This window comes from Mustela lutreola, chromosome 2, assembly GCF_030435805.1.
Source record: "Mustela lutreola isolate mMusLut2 chromosome 2, mMusLut2.pri, whole genome shotgun sequence".
NCBI classification, from domain to species: domain Eukaryota; kingdom Metazoa; phylum Chordata; class Mammalia; order Carnivora; family Mustelidae; genus Mustela; species Mustela lutreola.
Window position 1 is genome coordinate 3,959,890 of NC_081291.1, and position 19,567 is coordinate 3,979,456.

Here is a 19,567-nt window from a genome sequence, read left to right on the forward strand (position 1 = left end):
GAGGGGCAGGCGCCGGAGGGCACAGAACAAGCAGGCGAGCAGTCCTGGGAAGGCGGTTTAATCATAATTAAATAGTTCGTCATCCGTGCGGGGCGCCGTGATTTAGCCGTTGCTGTGGCCCTTCCTCGGGCCTCTGCCGCCTCTCCGGAGGGCTCAGCGGCCCGGGCTCCTGGTCCAGTGCCTGCTTGGCCCAAACGGGCCTGTCCGTGTCAGTGAGCCCAGGCGCCGTCACCGCTCCACGGCCAGGGCCTCCGGCTGCTCCTCAGGGAAGGCGATGGTGAAGATCTCTCGGTAGTGCTCCACGAAGTGCACCTCCAGGCCCTCCGTGATGAAGGCAGCCAGGTCGTAGAAGTCCTTCTTGTTCTCCGCCGGCAGGACGATGCACGTCACACCAGCTCGCTTTGCCTGGGAGGGAGAGCCAGAGGGCGAATGGAAGGGCTGTGCCCCGTGGGCCTCCCCTTCACACAGGCCTCACAGCGGAGAACTCGGAAGCCCAGCACCATCCCTGGCCTCCGTTCCAGCAGCCTGCCCCCGCAGAACCCCCGGGTTTAATCGATGGCAGTAACCAGAGCCGGTTAAGCGTTTTGGCAGCTACAAGTACACAGGATCTGAACACGAAGTGCATTAAAGCGAGGTGCAGCCTGAGCGAGCACCTGTGAGCTCTGGATGCTGGTCTGTGTTCAGCCCACAGGCCACCAGCCCCAATTTCACCCTGCCTGACTACCCCCTGGGGGACAATGGTTCCCACTGGCCACCTGGCACCACCCAGGGACAGCGAATGCAGCCTTATTTCCTTTTCCACTTCGCAAATGGGTAAAGCACGATGTATACAGCCTCTGAAGTCCCCAGACGTGAACTCTGCCTAGTGGGTTGGTCAAGGGACAGATGGGGGCGTCCAGGTTTCAGGAGTTCGGGATCACGGGTTAGATGCAAGGACAGGAGTCCCAGCACAGGACTAACTGGCCAACACAAGGCCTCTCACACTCCCAGCCAGACTCTCCTGCTTTTTCTGCTTCTGCCATCCTTGGTGCTTGGCTGAGGAAGCAGGAAGCCCTGCTAGCTTGAGAGCAGCCAAGATGGGAAATCTTGGAGAGACAAAGGACCGCTGCAGAGCGGAACAGCTGGGCACTCCACTCAACACGGACCCAAACCCTAGTCTGTAAGGGGCTGGTACCCTCCCCACCTGCCTGAGGCCTACACCAACTCTGCAAGGACAGAGTGTCTCCTGGGGGCCCTCTAGTCTAGACCCATCCCGGGGCAGAGGGGGTGAGACTCACCGCAATCGTCTTCTCCTTGATGCCACCCACCGGCAGGATCTTCCCAGTGAGGGACACCTCGCCCGTCATGGCCAGGTTTGGCCGCACAGGCCGGTCCATGGCCAGGGAGAGCAGGGCCGTGACGATGGTGCAGCCGGCGCTCGGGCCATCCTTGGGGGTCGCACCCTGGTGGGGAGATGCGGGTGGGCAGGCTGGATGAGAGGTGGGCACAGCCCGGGGCAGGGGACCAGGGACCAGGCTGCCAGGCGTGTCCTCACCTCAGGCACGTGCAGGTGGATGTGGGAGGTCACCAGGTAATCGTTGCTGGGCTCGTGCTGCATCAGGAAGGCCCTGGCGAAGGTGTAGGCGATGCGAGCGCTCTCCTTCATCACGTCCCCCAGCTGGCCTGTCACCTCCAGGCTTCCATCCTTGTCCCCCTTACCATCCTTGTCGCGGGGCCGCCGAGGGGACGTCTCCACAAACAGCGTGGAGCCTCCTGGGAACCAGCAGGCAGAGGCTGGGAACCCTAGGACCCCTCCCCCAGCCTTCACAGTGGGGTGCCTAGGGAACACCCCAAGTGCTCCTCTGCGCCCTCTCCCTGGCTTGATGCCCGCCTGCCTCTCCACAGTGCAGCACTGCCCCTGGGGCGGCTGCTGCCCTCTGCTTTGTTTTCGTGGGCGCAGCGAGGGTGCAGCCTCCCAGCGCAGAACCCCAGTTCCTTTACGTTCATCCAGATGTGCAGGCAGTGTACCACTCAGAGCCGGCCTGTTCTGCAAACTCCTCCCACGGCATCACCCATCGGCCTGGGGTGGAGTGGGGAAGCCCCCACTGCTGGGTGGCAGCCCTGTCCCCAGGCCAGAGGGACTCCCAAGGCAAATAAGGCTTGTGGGGCACTCCTGCCACCTTGGGGGGCCCATCTTTCCCCTCCCTGATCAGCCCCCGGTCTCCTGGACTCCCTCTACAGAGGGGGCTCAGAGGACTCTGCCGCTCACCCATGGCGGTCCAGGCCAGCCCCATGACCACGCCAGGCGGTGTCACATCGTACATGCGCTCCACGGTGAACACGGGCTTCCCCACGAAGTCCTGCAGGTTCTCCGGTGTCACCTCTACCTGGTCAGCCTCGCCGCTGACGATCTTGTAGGCGGACTTCCGCAACACCTGGAGCAGGCGAGGCAGCAGTGTGAGCGTGCGCCCGTCACTCCGCTTTTTAATTCTTAACATCGGGATAAAGTACATAAAGTGACCAGTTCAACCACTTCCATGTTTACAGATTCACGCTATCAAGTACATTCACATCTGTCTCCAGATGTGAATCTCTATCTCCCCAAATGGAGGGTCCATCCCCATGAAGTACAGACGCCTCCACCCACTGCCCCAGCCCCGGCTCCCACCAGCTCCTCCCTGTCTCTGTGGACAGGCCTCCTCTGGGGATCTCCTGGGAGTGGGGTCCGGCAGGACAGGTCCCTGAGTCGGCCCCCATCCGCCCGCACAGCCTGCAGACCTCCCGCTCCCCCCAGCCGCCCGGCTCACCTTCTCCACCTGCTTCTGCAGGTTGCGCACACCACTCTCCCGGCAGTACTGCTTGATGAGCAGGGTCAGCACATCCGCCGACAACTTGGCCTTGCTCTCATCCAGGCCACACAGGGCACGTGCCTGAGGCACCAGGTACCGCTGGCAGGAGGAGCACGCTGCCATCAGGACCCTCGGGGCCTCACCCCCACTCACCCCCGAAACCTTCCCACAACTCTTGGCTGGCTAGAGGTGATGGAGGTGGCCCCAGCATCTGTCTGCACAAGCTCTCATCCCCAGGCTCGGGGGGCGGGGCACTCGGGGAAGGCTGCCCCAGGAGGGGGCACCAAAGTGGAGACCTGAGGGTAAGGAGCCAGCAGGGCGGGGAGGAAGGGAGGCAGGGAGTCTGGGTAGAGCGCATGGTGGGCGCCAGGCCCTCCTGGGAGCCCAGAGGCCCAGCCTGCCACCTCCAGAAGCTCCCAGGGCTCTGCTCCTGGGCCGTCCTCTGTCCAGGTTCCATTCCTGCCCTCCCTCCAAATGGCACTTAAGACATCACCCCTCCAGGAAGGTCTCCTGGATCCCTGGGCTCACCCTACTCACACTCAGGGTTGCCACCCCGAACAGACAGGAATGGGAAGGTCAAGAGGCTACAAGGTCACTCACAGCCCAGCCCGACTCCTGCCATACAGCAGTCATGGGACAGACAGGCCCGAGCACCAGCTCTGGGGTAGAAGGCAATGGAAACTTGGGAGACACAACCTTACGCGTCAGTACATTTGTCAACTGACATGGGCTGGCCCCGAAGCCTCTGTAAGTCCGTGTTCCTCTTGCCCCTTCAAAGTTTTAAAAGAAGTTCCCTGTCCAGGTCCCCAAGCCTGCCTCCCTCCTTGGCCGGCAGGGGAGGCCCCAGGACCCCTATAACTACCTCAGCCAAGAGCTCCTCTGGCTCCCCTCCCAGAGCAGGGGACAGGAGGCCACTAGCAGGCCCCGAGAGCTGGGGCCCAGCACCTGAGGGCTGAAATGGGCTCAGTAAAAAATGTGCTCGACCCCCTTCCAGCAAGAAAACCCCAAGTCAGAAACACCTTCCTTTGGCTCTAGAGAGAAACCTGGCTCTGCTCTAACATTCTTCTGGGTAGGAAGCCAGCCCCCGGCCAGGGAGACCAGTAAGGTCTAGGAAACGCAGAGACCTGAATTCTGGCTGAGCCTGGGCCTCGGACAAGCGTTCTGCGGCCACAGAACTCGAAGGCCCAGGGCCGGTGGGAAGATGGGCGGCAGGGGTGCCGGCCCTGGGACAGCTGTGCGGCGGGACAGAGAGCAGCACCAACGGGGGAGGGGACTAGGAGGGCCCAGCACACGGCCCCCCACAGTGCGCGGATAGCCCTGCTGTGTTCCTCCAACGTCACCTTCATGGCAGTCCCTCATTCCTGTTCTGGGGCCCAGAGAGTGGGTAGGAGAACTCTGTACAGCGTGGGTCTGCAGGAGAGCGGGGGAGCAGCACAGCTGCTGGTGCCTCCCAGGGCCCCTTGCCGCCTTACCGGGGCCTGCGCCAGTGAGGCGGCCCCTGGAGTGGGGGTCTGAGGGCCGGGGTGGGGTGCGGTAGGGGGGTACTGGTCAGCCTTGGCCCTGACCCCCAGGGAGAGGAGAGGCTAGAGGGCCAGTCTGGCACCAGATCATGATTTACTCAACAATGCACAGGGTCGGAAGCCTCCCTGAATAGCCTGGGCCGCAGAGCTGGAGAAGGTGGGCCCACTGGGCGGCACTGGAAGAGGGGTGCACCCAGGGACACAGAAGCCCACGGCCCTGCTGGGCTTGATGCATGGTCACGGCTGTTCCCTGGCTGTATCCTCTGTATCAAACTGGTGAGGAAGCAGACTGTGGCCCCGAGCTCCGGGAGCTGTTACAGCAAACCGCCAAACCCAAACACGAGGTGTGGGAACCCCCGAGATGCAGTCGGTTGGAGGACAGCCAGCCCTGCAATGCACAACCGGCCCCGAAGCAGGAACAGCCCGGGGGTCTGACGCCAGGCCCGGGCAGGGGCAAATGGGAGCCACCGGACACCCAGCGGGTCGGGGACCTGCCCACACAGGGGTCACACGTGCGCGGCTACACAGCTCACAGCTGGCTGCGCTGCTGCTCTTGGCCATGCTCACGCTACGCCAGTGGACAGACCCTGGCCATCCCAACTCCAAGCAGGACCATTATGGACTGTCCCCTGCAGCTCTGGTTAGGGGCCTTGGCCTCAAATATGCCCGGACCCCCAGCTGCAGTGGGCACCCCCGTCTGTCCAGAGCTGGGGCAAGGGTCCCACCCTCACCTCTGCGATAGCGAGCTTCTCCTGTGCCACATAGCCAGACACATTGATCATCTCCATCCGGTCCCTCAGCGGCTCGGGGATGGTCTCGGTGACGTTGGCTGTGCAGATGAACAGCACCTGGGGAGGCCAGCAGGAAGGTTCTGGAGAACCAGCCCCCCTGCCTCTCCCCACTGGGCCTGGCTCCCCGGCAGGACACACATACCTTGGACAGGTCCACGGGCACATCCAAGTAGTGATCCAGGAAGTTAGCATTCTGCTCGGGGTCCAGCAGCTCAAGCAGCGCTGACGACGGGTCCCCCTGGTAGCCCCGGCCTATCTTGTCCACCTGAAGGGGCAGCGCAAGGTGGGTGCTCTGGGCACTGGTCCCCGCTCCTGACGGGAGGGAGGAGGGTGGGACCCCATTTCACCAGCACCAGGGCCTGGCACTGGGTGAGCCTGCAGCAGGAGGGCTGCCATGGGGTCGTCTGAGGACAAGGACAGAAGCTTATTGTGAAGTGGCCCAGCAGCTGTGCGGCCCCCCCAGGGTCTAGGGGACAACCGAAATGGCGGGGAACATGGGTCCGATCTCGGAGAGACTCCGCCTGGTTGGGACTGCCTGGAGCCCTGGCCCAGGAAGGCCTCAGGGACATCTGACCTCGGGGAAGGGTGCTAGAACAGAAGCCGTGCTGCCGTGTCAGCCCTGAGCCCCACCGCACACCCAGCCCCCAGCCCATACACACCTCGTCTATCAGGATCAAGGGGTTCTCCGTCTTGGTCTTCTTCAGGCACTGGATGACCTTCCCTGGCATAGCACCCACATATGTCCGCCTGGGGGGGCAGAGCACAGCTGGAGCGGTCGGCTCCTCCCCTGCCGGCTCCCAGAGCGCACAGATTCTCGGTGTAGCACTCGGCCTCCATGGAGGGCCGCCCAGAGGTGGCCAATGGGGAGGTGATGCGTGTGGCACCGGCTGATGGCCTCCCTGACGGCCTGTGGCTCTCCAGCAACGGCAATGTTGCCATCTCACCCCAGCTCCGACTTGGGCCGGGTACAGATGCAAAACCAGGTCTCGCTCAAACCTGTCCCCGAAGCCAGCACCTCCTATCTGGACGGTGAAACCCAGCGCACATTGCCCAATGTAACAGAACAAGAGAGGTCAGAAGCAGCCAGATGCTGGCAGCAGAAATGCTCTCCCCACCCAGGTCCTCGCAGGCACAGCATGGCCTCCTAGGCCTTGGGGTCCCTGGGCCCACGGCCCGCACCTGCCTGGCACCTGCCGGGGTGCTTCTTGCCACCTCCTTGCTCTACGGTCCCAGCTCAGGTGCGGGGGTCTGGCACACACAGAGTAAGGCAGACACCAGTCTTGTGCCTGAGAGATAAGGCCCAGCAGGGCAGACAAATGGCACGGGAGATGAAGGAGGAACTCAGAGGTGTGATGAACTTTGTACGTGCTACAAAAGTAAGATGGGACAGGGGACCTGGACTGCCGTCTCAGGGGCATTAAAGCAGGAACAAGAAATGTCTTAGGGAGAGATTCTAAGCAAAACGTGAAGCAGCAAGGTGTGCGGGTACTTGAAAGAAGAGGGTTTTCTGAGTAGCAGGAATAGCCTGTGCAGAGGTCCTAGGGCAGAGCAGGACCGGGCCTGGTGTGCTGAAAGCCCACGTGGCTAGAGCCGAGGGAGTGCAGAGCGGAGAGAGGAAATGACGTGAGCCCCAGGAGAACACGCCATGCCCGCTGCAACGGGAGGGCGCACGCACACAGCCCTGCAGTCTTCAGACCCTGGACGCAGAGTACCAGCCCCTGCTAGACCCGGTGAGGGAGCAAAGAATCAGGAGAGGCGCTGAGCCTCACTGGTGTGCGGCCCCGTTCTCAGTGGGGAGAGCGCCTTGCCCCCGAACTCTGGCCGCAGGGCTGGGGGAGCTGAAACTGGCGGGGACCATCTGCCAAGAACCTGGTAAACAAACGCTCCTGGGGGTCCGCCCTCCTGCTGGTCAAGAGGCCAAGGTTTTGAGCCGACGTTTGCGTGGCCGGACTCCGCCGGGCCTGCAGGCAGCGGTGCCCGGGCTCGTCGGCACTTAGCCCAGCATGAGCGGAGGCCACCGCTGGCCGCTGACACCCCCCCGCACACACAGGAATGGAGCCAGGCCAGGCCTACCTATGCCCTTTGATCTCGGCCACGTCTGTCATGCCCCCGACGCTGAAGCGGAAGTACTCGCGGTTCAGAGCACGGGCGATGGAGCGGGCGATGCTGGTCTTGCCCACGCCAGGCGGACCGTAGAAGCAGAGGATCTTGCCCTGCGTGGAGCCTCGGAGCTGGCTGACGGCGATGAACTCCTGTGGGCAGAGGCCGGCTCCCATGAGACCCGCGCTGCCCTCGCTCAGGAGCCCTGCCTGCTGTGACTTTTGCCACTGTCACGTTGCCTTTCAGACCTCGGGGGGCTGTGGAAGGGACAAGGCATGTCCCAGAGGGGCCGAGGGGACTGCAGTGACCGATTGGGTGATCAGGGCGCCAGACTGAGCTGGTAGCAACCCCTTCCTCCCACATCCTGGACCGTATTGACCCTCTTGCTGCTCCAGCCACAAATTACTGGCCCTGGGCCGGGCCCATCACCTGTTGTCTCAGGCACGACTCTTGTCCCTCCCCTCAGGAATCCGAGGCCCCTAGAGCAGTGTGCTCGGCTCAGGGTGCCCTTGCTGCCTTCTGGTCTGCTCCAATGCCAGTCCTTCCCCCTGAAGCCCTCCACCTTCTCCTTCCTCAGCCTCTGCCAACCCCGCCAGCCCTGCCTCGGCCAAGGCCCTCCTGGACCCTAGACCAGAAATCCCCCAAACCACTCCTCTGGGACTCCACCCCACCATGGGGGAATCCTGGGTCTGGAATCCAGACGATGACACACCCTGCTGCTCAGTGCCCGCCCTGCGTGCTCAGAACAAGAGCCCGAGAGGTGGGACTGTGGCGCCCAGGGGAGGCTTCGAGTAGCCCGTGCCCAAGGACATGCAGGAGGGGTGCAGGCAGGGTGGGGTGGGGGAAGGCCTGGGACCTAGGAGAGGGGCGCGGGAGGCCTCACTGGGACCGGGTGGGATGGAGCTGGGGGCGGGCTGGGACCCAAGGGCGGGGCGCAGGGTCCTCACCAGGATGCGCTTCTTGACGTCCTCCATCCCGTAGTGGTCCTCCTCCAGCACCGCCTGGGCCCGGGCCAAGTCCAGATTCTCGTCACTGTACTTGCCCCACGGGATGGACGTCAGCCAGTCCAGGTAGTTACGAGTGACGCTGCCGGGGGACAGACCAGACCCAGTGAGCGGAGCCCAGCCCGCTGCCTGGTGCTGCTACTGCCAGTCCACGGTGCCGGCGCCCGCTGCCCCTGCCGCTCGGACTGCGCCCGGACACGTCAGCTGGAGGAGCCGGTAATCGGCAAAGGCCTCGCCGTGGGAACCACACGGCTCCCAGGACAGGGGCCTGGACACCGGCAGCACAGGGACTGCTCGGAATCCTGCTCCAGAGGCGGGAGAGGTAAAAATGGGAGATGACCCCTCCCAGGGCACGCGTGGCAGAAGCCCGGCTGGTGGCCAGTCAGCGCTGCCCCGAGAGCGACCCCGGGTTGGGAGCTGCACACCCACAGGGCAAGGCTGAGCACCCAGGAAGATGCAAGGATCCCAGGCTCTCAAGACCACGCAGAGGAGGGGACAGAGGCATAAGGAGGGCCCTGGCTGGAAGCACTGCTCAAAGCCAGACACCCCCGGGGTTCAAAGCCCCATCCCCACCCACCAGCACAGAGACCCTGCTCACTGACTCCACTTCTCTGAGCCGCCTCTGCCCAGCAGGGAAACGAGTGACACAGAGAAGTGTGTCTTTTCGGGGGCGCCGAGAGCGGACCGCCACATGCCAAGTGCTTCCTGGGCTTCTCCAGCGTGACCGGACAGTGGCCAAGGCACCCACCCTCCCTCCCGGCTTCCCGGCCCCTGGCGGTCACCAGCTTCTCTGAGCCTGAGGCGCAAGAGGGGGGCCGTCCTCGAGGGTGGACGGCCCGCGGCCGGGCCGCCCCGGGGGGCTCACTTGAACTCGGAGGAGTGGTTGTCCAGCAGGGCCAGCTTGCTCAGCTCCTCGTCCACCACGTCCATGACGTGCTTGGGGACCACGAGCTCCTTGAGCCGCTCGCGGAACTTCTCCTCGATGGCGTCCTTGTCCTCCTTCTCCAGCCCCAGCTCCTTCTTGATGATCTTCAGCTGCTCCTGCAGGAGGTACTTCCGGTGCGTCTGCTTGATCTTCTCCTCCACCTGCGGCGAGCACAGCCGTCAGCGCGGCCGGGGTGGGGGGACAACACACGGCCATGGACCAGGGGCGCAGCTTCCTCCAGACACAGGAAGCCCGTCTCCAGCTCCCTCCCCCGTGAACTCAGTCTCCCCAAGCTGGAAATAAAGATGCCAAGTTCCAGGTGAGGAGCGGATTCGACCCTCCATCAGGTGGGCCTGATGCTGGTGCAGCCGCCACGGGCGCAGAGCTCCTCCACGTGGACAGGGCGGTGGGTGACGGCTCGGAGGCCGCTGAGCACCAGGCCCACCTACAAGCCCCATTCCTGTCTCCTACCGGAGGTGCGTTAAGGACTGCCTTGTGCTGGGGCACCATGCGGGCTCAGCTGGTAGAGCCTGTGACTCTGACTTTGGGGTTATGAGTCTGAGCCTCACAAAGGGTGGCTGGCAGTTAAGCATCTGCCTTCGCTTTGGGTCATCCTCTCAGGGTCCTGGAATAGAGCCCCGAGCTGGGCCCGAGCAGGGGGCCTGCTTCTCCCTCTCCCTCTCCCTCTCTCCCTCCCCCGGCATGTGCTCTTGCTCTCAAATAAAAGTCTTTTAAAAAAACTAAAAATTAAAGAAGTTGCCTTGGGCTAATAACTCAGTGTTAAAAGTTTTCCACGTAAAGATGTGACTTGAAAGTTTTCTCGAAAATAAAGTGGAAAAAGCAAGTCAGTTCTGAGAAGCAACACGAACGGTAAGCAACCGACCATCCACAAGGACCCTGGACTGGGCCACAATCAGCAAAGCCTCGGGGAAACAGCTTCACCCCTTCCCAGACTGGTTCCCAGTGCCCAGTATCTTCCCAGGACGTGGATGTGAGAGCAGCTCCACCACGACGGAGGGCATCCTGGGGGCTGCAGACCCCGGGCTCAGCGCCGAGACCAGCCTTGGGTTCTCAGAGAGCTTCGCTGCCCTGGACAAGAGTGAGGGACACCTTCTGCCCTCCCCCGGGCTCACCTCGCGCCCCAGGCGCTGCTGCAGCTTGCTCAGCTCAAACTCCTTCTTGAGGAGGGAGAGGGCCTTGTACAGCCGCTTGGGAATCTGCCGAGAAAGGGAAGATGCGAGTGATGGTCAGAAATGGGCATCTCTGTGTGGGGGGAGTGGGCGGGGGAGCAGGCCCCTCCCGACGGACACACACAGGGCAGCTCGACCCAGCCACGTGTCCCCAGGTGCAGACAAGCCCCCTCTGACCCAGTTCTCCTACAGTTAAAGGCCAGCATGTCTGCAAGCTGTGGTCGACAACTTTCGTAGTGCTGTCGCTGGTAATCGCAGAAGACTGGTGGCGAGCCAAATATGCCACCCGATGAACAAAACCCCACCCGGAGCGAACGCCAGCTGTCGCCACAGAGACTGAGGAGCGGGGGTGGCCTGACGGCCTCAGGAGCGCGAGGTGGAATGGCCAAGCCGAGCCTGGACAAGCAGCCAGGCCCAGAGGCCGGCCCGCGCACTCACGTTGGTCTCCTCCAGGACGTCCTGCAGCTCGTGGGACTCGGCTCCGGTCAGTGCGGCGCCCATGTCGCTCAGGTAGATGGGGTTGTCCACCACACGCTGGCCCGCCTGCATCATCTGCAGCACAGACTCTCTGCAGGGACAGAGCGCGCTGCTGCAGCTGGGGCCAGCCCAGCAGCAGCGCTGGCCCGCGTGTCCCTTCCCCGGCAGCGACGGTCAAGGTCTGGGATGCTCACGGAGCACTGGGTGTGGGCCGGTGAGGCCTCCCGTCCTGTCCTAGAGCCATGAGACTCACAATCCCATACCAGACATAACCCCCTCTCCGGCCGTGGAGGGTCCCCCGTGTGAGACTCCCCACCTCCACCTCAGCTGATGACGAAAAGGCTTTCGGGCAAGTCCACACTCTCAAAAAACGTGCACTGCGTAAGGCCTCTCCCTCCACCCTCCCACCGCAGGGCCACCCCCAGTCTTCTCTCGGGACGACACTCTTGAGAAAGCCTCCCATCCACCCAGCTGCAGAAAGACGCAGGCAGACCCCCGCCTGGCCTCAGGGAGGACCGACCGTACACCAGGCCTGGGGAACGGCACCGGAGACCAACCTGTAGAGCGGATTCAAGGCAATGATGTCCCGGATGGTCTTCACAATCTCGGCGGTCAGGGCCTGGCAAACAGGGAGGCGGCCATCGGTGCCCGGGGCCAGCAGGGGCCGTGGCGCAAGGAGCCCCTCCCGCCTGGCCCAGGCCACGGATGGCCTCAGATGCCCAGGAGTGGACCCTGAATCCACCAGCCATGGGGGCTCGGGATCAAGATCATAAAAACGAACACCAGTGCCTAGCTCCCTACACCCTGTCGAACCTGGACCTTAGAACGAGCCACCTGGAGGAAAACGGGGGACACGGGTTTCTTTATTCCTTCATTTCAGCACAAGCCTCACAACCAACACCCGCGTCCTCCACGTCAGCACACCCTGGCTTGAAAATTCTCTGTCTGGGGAGGTCCTTGCAAGTCACCGGGGCTATCAGCCTGTCCCCTGCCAGAACCCTGGGCCCAGGCTCCCCGAGGAGGTGGAGGACCGCCACCCCCCCAACCACACTGTGGACACCAGGAGCATCACCGCCACAGCGAAGACCAGGATGCTCCTGGCAGGACCACGGACAATTGGTGGTGCGACCACCAGCCCCTGGCGATTTCCGGAAGGCGGCTCCCAGCACACCAAACCCCAGCGAGGGCACAAGAAGGATCGGGAAGCGGCTGCCGTGCATTCCTTTACTGCAAGCACCCAGCCTCTAGCTATGGGTTTGTCCCTCAAAGGATGGGACTTTCCAGAAGGAACCTGCAGAGGGCAGCTAGAGGCCCATTGCGCTTGCACGGACGAGAACGAGCATTAAGCCTCTTCAAGTCTCCCTGATTCTTTTCCCCGCGGCATCTATGAATTTCGCTGTCTTTCTCCCCCCGCTATGCGAGTTTCCTCAGAGGAAGGAAGCTCTGAGGCCCAGTCCAGCCGCCGGGGGAGCCACCCAGGTTTAAATAATCTAGAATCAAGACAAAAGCTGACATTTGTCCCTCGGTGATACCAGCCACAGATCGAGCGCCTGACAGCACCGGGGCAGATGGCGCAGAACCAGAGACCGTGTTGGCGAGTTCCGGACAGCATGGCTGCATGGGTGTGAGGCTGCCCCGGGCAGACGCAGCCAAGGCCCTCCCAGCGCCTGGGGCAGATGTCACCTGTGGACCACAGGACTCCTTCCCTCAGCTCAGAAGCCCCCAGAACTCTGTTTGACACGGTGCTGCAGGAGTCAACTGAGGCTGCTGGCCGGCTGTGCAGGGTGCACTCTCCCCCAGGCAGGACAACAATGCCGGGACTTGTGCGGGGGGCGGGGGGCTCTCCATAACCTCTGCCTTTCTTCACCCCGACCCCCTGGAGGCGGGCCCCCTGCTGCTCCCTGCCCCAGAACCGGTGGGAGGACAGCACCCACCACCGTGACAGCAGGCTCCCTAGGCTACGAAGGCGGCAAGCAAGCCTACATCCAGGGTCAAGGCGGCCAGAAGGCTGCTGCTTTCCTGCCAAGAAGCCACCGGTAACGGGCAGTGGGCCCTGCTCCCCTTCGCCAGCGCCCTGGGCTCGAGCGGAAGGAGCCAGTATGGAAGGAAGCCCGGGAGTTCCTGCGCAGCCGACACGGGCTGGGGCCGGACCCAGGTTCCAATCCTTCACTCCTGGCTGCCGGATTCTTCCTAGGACTTGTGGGGCTCGGGGGCACGTTCTGCATTCCACGAGAGCCTGACAGCTGAACGGCCTAGAGCCTCGGGGAGCATGTCCCCTGCTCAGGGGGCCCCGCGGGCGGCAGCAATGACTTACTTTCACTTCCTCGGTGACCTGGAAGTCCTCGTGGACAACGTTCTCCACCTCCACCATGAGCACCTCGCCGAGGGGGCCCGAGGCAGCTTCTGCCGTCACCTCCGCGAGGGGCCCGCCGCTCTGGGACCCCCCGCTCAGCTCCTCCTCCGTCTCCTTCTTGCCCCGCTTCGTCTTCCTGCGGACCTTCTGCTTGTTTTCAGCTTCGGCCTCCTCAGGCTCTACCTCCAGCTGTTTGTGGATGTGAATCCTAAAGATGGAAATGGGGCAGACGTGAAGCTGCTGGGGCTTCCAGTGCTGGCAACGGAGGGGCACGCTGGGCCCAGGGCTGGAGACCAAGCTGCTGTCTCAGAACCCCAAGACTGACAACCCCCCACCCCCGACCGGGCACACGGCTGGCCTCCCGCTGCCCCAGCCACTCTGCGTTCCACACCAACAACCTGCTGTCCCCCACGCACCTCTGAAGTCTGCCCGGCAAGCAGCTCTAGGACTCCACCTGCCCCGCCCTCGGCCTGGAGCTCACCAGACAGCGGCTCCTTCTGTTGTTCGGACCTCAGTTCGAGGGCACCTCCACAGAGAAGCCCTCCCTGTCTGCTCCATGTGAGGTCCAGCCCCCGTCTGCGCCTACTCCTCACCCTGCCCATCTTCACTTCCCCGAAACGCTCCCACCACCGTCAGAATTCAGCAGGCAGGGGCGCCTGGGTGGCTCAGTGGGTTAAAGCCTCTGCCTTCAGCTCAGGTCATGATCCCAGAGTCTGGGATCGAGCCCCACATCAGGCTCTCTGCTCAGCAGGGAGCCACCTCCCTGTACCCCTCTGCCTGCTTCTCTGCCTGCTTGTGATCTCTGTCAAATAAATAAAATCTTAAAAAAAAAAAAAAAAATTCAGCTGGCAGCCCATTTGATGCTCCTAGCCACCTCTCTTGGGGGTGCGGGGTGGGCCCCGGGCCTGTTTCTCCATCCACACCCAAGTACCCAGCAGACACCAGGGTTTAAGTGATGTGAATGCAAACCTGCCACCTCCCCTCTCAGCATTCTCCTGTCCCACAGGGTCACTAATGCCACCTTTTCCAGAGGGCTGGCCTGAGAGCTGGCGGGATGTGGACCCAGTGCCTGGCTGACGCCAGCAAACCACATAGGAACAGCAGGTCTGGCCCCCGGAGCCAGCGGGAACCCTTCCATGAGGCACCTTGCAGGTCAGGACAGCACTTAGCGGCAGACCAAGCTCTTAGTCATTTCGTGGCATCGTCTCCTCCCTCACAAATCCCCCCCAGGAGACAGAGCGGCAGCCTCTATCCTAAAAACATCCTCTAAAATGAGCAGATGAAGACCGGAGCAGGGGTTTCATGAAGTAAGACCACCACCAGAACCCGGGACAGAGCCAGTGCCTGCCACACCCTGTATCCCTGGGTGTGCTGCCTTGTTGACAAGGCGATGTGTCTGGCTGAGTCAAAATCCGCAGTGCTAAGCTGGACATCTAGCACGATCTGCGGCCAGACGCGGACAAGGGCACTTGGAGGAGAAGCACACCAAACTGTGAAGGCTGACACCTTACACGGGACATGAGGCAACCTGCTACTTTGTATTTGTGACGCTCCTGTGAATGACATGCATAAAAGATACAACCTGCCGCTGGCCACCCATACAGCCACTTTAAGAAGAGGGACCCAGAAGTGACCTGTCTCCGCCACCTCCAGCTTTGGTCTAGTCCTGGCAGTGACAAGGCAGGAGAGCTGAGCAAGAAGGATGGCCAGGACAGGAACCTGGGGACACTCAGGGCCTTTCCTCCTGCCTCATCCCAGACTCTCGGGGTCCCTCACCTTCTGTGTCCCATGACGATCATGCGCAGCTTGTCCCCAAGGTCTTGCATCTCGTGGATCTGGACAAACGTCCCCGTGTGGTAGACCTCATCCAGGCTCTCGACCACGTCAGACTCATTGCTAAGGGACAGGGACAGAAAGGTGCATGGTCACAGGCCCCAATTCTCAATGGGGTGTCTTGGGTGAAGAGGAGGAAGAGAAGAGAAACACCCCTGCCAGCCTCCACGGAAACCCGAGGGCAACCTCCTCGCTCCCACAGGTGCTGCAAAGCCCCGTGGGGCACCTACGGGCTAAGCGTGGCCCCTGGCATCCACCGCCACTGCACCCAGGTGAGCAGCTCATGGGCTAAGTTGGCTGTAAAGACAGGCCCGGATGGAAGAGATTTCATTCCACACTTCCCCCTACAGAATTTACCTCCTAACTCAGAAGTGGAACTAATTCCCACCTAGAGTCAAGGTGGGTGTTCCTGGAGCTGCCCTATCTGCTCCCCTAGCTCTGCTCTGAAGCGACCTCACAAGTGGGGTCACCACCAAAGATCCTGGAGGTTAACACCTGCACCCCTCCCCCCTCCCCAACAACTGACCACATGAAACCTAGAGGTGAGCCAAGTCTTCAGCCCAGACTAAAAAGATGGCTCGGCTCTTGGTCTTGTGCTCAGAAGGTTTTGCTTGATTTCTTCCCAGTCAGAGGTCCCGGCTACTCTATGGAGCAAGACCAGTAGTGTACTACACTCCAGGGCAACTTCAACGAAGCAGTGAAGGAAAAGTTACACTTACTTGTCATCCCTCTTTAGAAAGACGCCGGCATACGGCTGGGCAAGACGGACTTTCCTTCTTAGCAGCTCAACCAACTTCTTATTTTTAACCTAGCATGACAACGACCCCAAAGTGAAAAACGCAGGACAGGTTTCCTAGCTGACATTTTGACAAGAGCTCTAGCATTTTCAAGATGATTCTCAAGGCTAGGCTAACCTGACCCAGGACATTAACCAACACAGTCCAGGAAGCCCCAAACCAAACACACACACACACACACACACACACACACACACACGAAGGCGTAGAGAATGCGGTGGGACAGGCTGACAGGGCTGCAGGCCACGGTGGGCCCCACCGCCTTCTAAAGAAAACTCAAAGTAGACCAACAGCCAGAACCAAGAAACTGATTTAACTTCCGATTTTAAGAGCTATTTCAGAGGTGAAGTGTCTTGGCCTGAAAATCTAGACTATTCTGATTTTATCAACACCAGAAAGACAACACTAAATGTGTGTGGTTCAACCGCGGCCCATTCCACAGACTGGTAACTTCCCCCAATTCGTGTAGGAAGTATCTCTCAATCAGATCTACACCCTTTTCATCAAGGATCAAAAGCCCCAGGATGACAACCCATCATCTTGATGCCATTTCAACGGCAGGCAGAGGACTAACATCTTCCAGGCAACATCTGACGGGCAGGAGCACAGACGTCTGTAAGGCCAAGTGATTTCCTTCCAGCAGGCATCAATTCCCACCCCAGACTCTGATTACACTTTAGGGCCCAAAACTTCAGCACCGGAGCTACCTAGAGGACTTGGTAAGACAGGTAGCTGGGCCCCAGCCCTCGGTGTCTTGACAGATGAGGCCTGGGGTGGGCCTGAGAACCTATATTTCACACAAGCTCCCAAGTGATGCTGATGCTGTCGGCCTCCGCACCACGGCCTGAGAACCAGTGTTCTAAACTCATCCCTCAGCCAGGGCTCTTAACTTATGATTCAGGAATTCCTGACCCTACAGATGCATTTTTCCCTGGGGAAAAGGTCCATGACCCACCACAATTTTTTTTTTCAAGATTTTATTTATTTATTTGACAGAAAGAGACCCAGCGAAAGAGGGAACACAAGCAGTGGGGAGTGGGAGAGGGAGAAGCAGGCTTCCCGCTGAGCAGGGAGCCCAATGTGGGGCTCGATCCCAGGATCTTGGGATCATGACCTGAGCTGAAGGCAGACCTTTAACAACTGAGTCCCCCAGGCACCCCAACCCATCACAAATTAAGAGCCATTGATCTACACTGAGAGGCCACTAGTAAGGGGAGAAACTAGAGGGGCAATTTAGCCACAGGCCGTGTCAACCACAGAAGCAAGAGTGAACAGAGCTTTGCTAACAGGTTCAGAAACCTTCACCCAGTGCCATGGAAGTTTCCTTCATTCCTCTCTGATGATAACTGCTGCATCTTAGCATCTGTCTCCTCCCTCTGGCAGGATTTCTTGTTGTCTGACAAGGTAACAACACGCGCCAGTCTCCTGCTTTCCACAGCGATTCAGTCAACCCTCCTAGCTAACTCCAGGTGGGGAGAGAGAATCTCCTGGAGGAATCCTCTCTCTCTGGACAAAACGCAAAAAAGGCATCTGCCACTTTGCAGGACTGAGGGGACTGTAGCTGAACACTCCTGGCCCCAGAGGTCGGCTGGGGTTGAGGACAGAAAAAAGGCTTCAAGGGCAAGCTTCTGAAATGTCAGGAGGGTACCACACAGGAAAGAGCAGCAGCAGCTTCTGATTAAGGTATGGGGCCATACCCCCGACACTGGTGGACTTACCTCCCCAACCAGCTCTAAAAATTGAGGTTTGATTACAATACCCATTGCACCAATGAGAAAATGGAGGCCCAGAACCACAGCTTTCTGAAGGTGAAGGAGCTACTAGTGGTGGAGCCAGGATATGAACCCATAGGTTCTGGGGCCCACAAGTAACCACCACTCAAAACCAAGGAAGGCCCTTGGAAGAGTAGCTCGAACACACACCATCAGCAGGTGGGAGAGGAGGTGGAAGGGGCTCCTCCCGACCCGAGATTTGTTTAGCGGAGTCTAAAGTATGAGGGAGAGGCTGGAGAGTGAATGCGGAGGCTGACTCACTGTACGACCTTGCTCTGTTAACAGATAACTTTTCACCAAGGACTCTAATTTCCACATCGTTAAAAAAAAAAAAAAAAAAAAAAGTGGGGGTGGGGGAAGGGTCAGGGAAGAAAGAAGGCATTCGGGTCCTTCCTACTCTAAAAATTCAAGTTCCTAGCACTCATGTTGCTTTCTATTACATCATCCCAAGTCCATCTCCCCATCCCCTTGGCTCTTAGTCTGAAATGATGTTGCTTAATGTCTCTTCCACCAGAACACAAGTTCCGTAGGCACAGGGACTGCATGTGGCTTGTCTGCTTCCCCAGTGCCTGCTACATAACAAGTAAAAAACACTCTACTGAATGAACAAACCATGGCTGCTCCCCTCTGAGAACATCCTTCCCCCACCTACCTCTTAAGTCTCCCGTACTCTGTTCCTGGCTCTATTATCCCAACCATAGTCACTGCCTTCCAACATGAAATTTACCTACTAATCTGGTTTATTGCCTCTTGTATCCCGCTAGGACGGAAGCTCCAAAGGCAGGAATTATCACTCTTGTTCACTGCCGTAGCCCTAAGTACCGTGCCTGGCCCCTGGTAAGCCGGTAAGAAATGTTTAAGGAAGGAATGAATCCTAATCCCAAAGGGGCTCGAAACCAGACTGCAAACCGCCCCGAGTGAGAGTGTCATGAAACATTTACCAAAACCCGCAGAAAAGTTACTGGACGGCAAAGACTATTCTGGTCCGGTCCTTCCCAGCATCGGAGATTTCTGTGACTAGGGCTCTAACTGGGCAGTCCTAAGTTCACTGGGCTCATCAGGGACCTCAAAGGGAGAGGAATCTGGCTCAAATTCACGAAACTAGTGAGAAGACAAGGACTCGAACTTCAACTTTTAAGAACCTTCTTGCGTGGAAAAAGTTGTGTAACATGAGGGTGCCCAAGGATCCCTCGGTTCCACCTGCCGTCTGGAGAGTAGGGGAAACTGGAGGCCACGGCGGGGGCGCTCATTACCTCGATAATCTTGATGAAACGCGGAAACACCGGGTTGCGGGTGACGGCGATGAGCGGCAGGTGCGGGAATACGTCCGGAATCGTCATAGGAGTCAGTGCCGTTATGATCGGGCCTTCCCCACCCCCCGCACTGCCCCCCGCGCCCGCGGCTCCATCCTCAGCACCGCCCTCGGAGGCATCCTCGCCGCTGGAGAATGAGCCACCGCCGCCGCGGCTGTTCGCCTCCCAAAGTCCCCGCCACTGGCCCGCGGCCACAGGGCCTCGGCCCCACAGAACCCAGGGAGGCAAGGCGTCGCAGGCCCGCCGGCCTCTGGGCAACCACACTCCAGCGGCAGTCGGAACCCGCCCCCCGGCGGCGGCCAACAGTGGCCGCCGCAGCGCCCAACACCGCGCAGCGCCCCACAGCCGCACGTAGCCTGTGCCCGCCGCCATGCCCCGGCCATCCTAGCGACGCACAGGACTTGCGTCATTTCCCCCCGCCCCGTTAGCGCGCACGTGAAGTCCCGCGCGTGCCCAGGGACCCGGGGCGGGAACGGGGCGGGGAAACCCAAAGGGGGGCGTGACCCGGAACGGAAAGCGGCGGGGGTGGGGCTTGAAGGAGCGTGGAGGCGGGGCTCAGCCTCTTCACTGCCTCCGCCTCTTCCGGCCGCCCAGCGGGGAAGCTGCAAGCCGCTTCGGCTCACGTGGGGGGCTGTGGGCACGCCCCAACGCCTCTGAAAAGGGA

General features: G+C 60.6%; 1 protein-coding gene across 1 annotated transcript; it reads right to left on the minus strand.

Annotated features, from left to right (window-relative positions):
* Nucleotides 1-42: 42 nt before the first annotated feature.
* LONP1 (lon peptidase 1, mitochondrial) lies at nucleotides 43-19,301 on the minus strand. Its single transcript, XM_059159599.1, has 18 exons — nucleotides 18,844-19,301; nucleotides 15,741-15,829; nucleotides 14,965-15,084; nucleotides 13,150-13,396; nucleotides 11,393-11,454; nucleotides 10,797-10,926; nucleotides 10,302-10,385; nucleotides 9,109-9,329; nucleotides 8,187-8,325; nucleotides 7,213-7,391; nucleotides 5,799-5,886; nucleotides 5,282-5,404; nucleotides 5,080-5,196; nucleotides 2,787-2,927; nucleotides 2,249-2,414; nucleotides 1,535-1,752; nucleotides 1,278-1,442; nucleotides 43-405 (listed from the first exon to the last, which is right to left on the minus strand). Exons 1-18 carry the CDS (start codon nucleotides 19,273-19,275, stop codon nucleotides 229-231), a joined length of 2,898 nt encoding a protein of 965 aa, XP_059015582.1. The 5' UTR covers nucleotides 19,276-19,301; the 3' UTR covers nucleotides 43-228.
* Nucleotides 19,302-19,567: the final 266 nt, after the last annotated feature.

Excerpts from the sequence above, each read along its gene's own strand:
- LONP1 (XM_059159599.1), bottom strand. The coding sequence starts at position 19,275 with ATGGCGGCGGGCACAGGCTACGTGCGGCTGTGGGGCGCTGCGCGGTGT. Across the intron at positions 15,085-15,740 it reads TTTCTAAAGAGGGATGACAA|CAATGAGTCTGACGTGGTCG; the intron begins GTAAGTGTAACT and ends CCTGTCCCTTAG. Across the intron at positions 5,887-7,212 it reads GCCGAGATCAAAGGGCATAG|GCGGACATATGTGGGTGCTA; the intron begins GTAGGCCTGGCC and ends CTGCCCCCCCAG.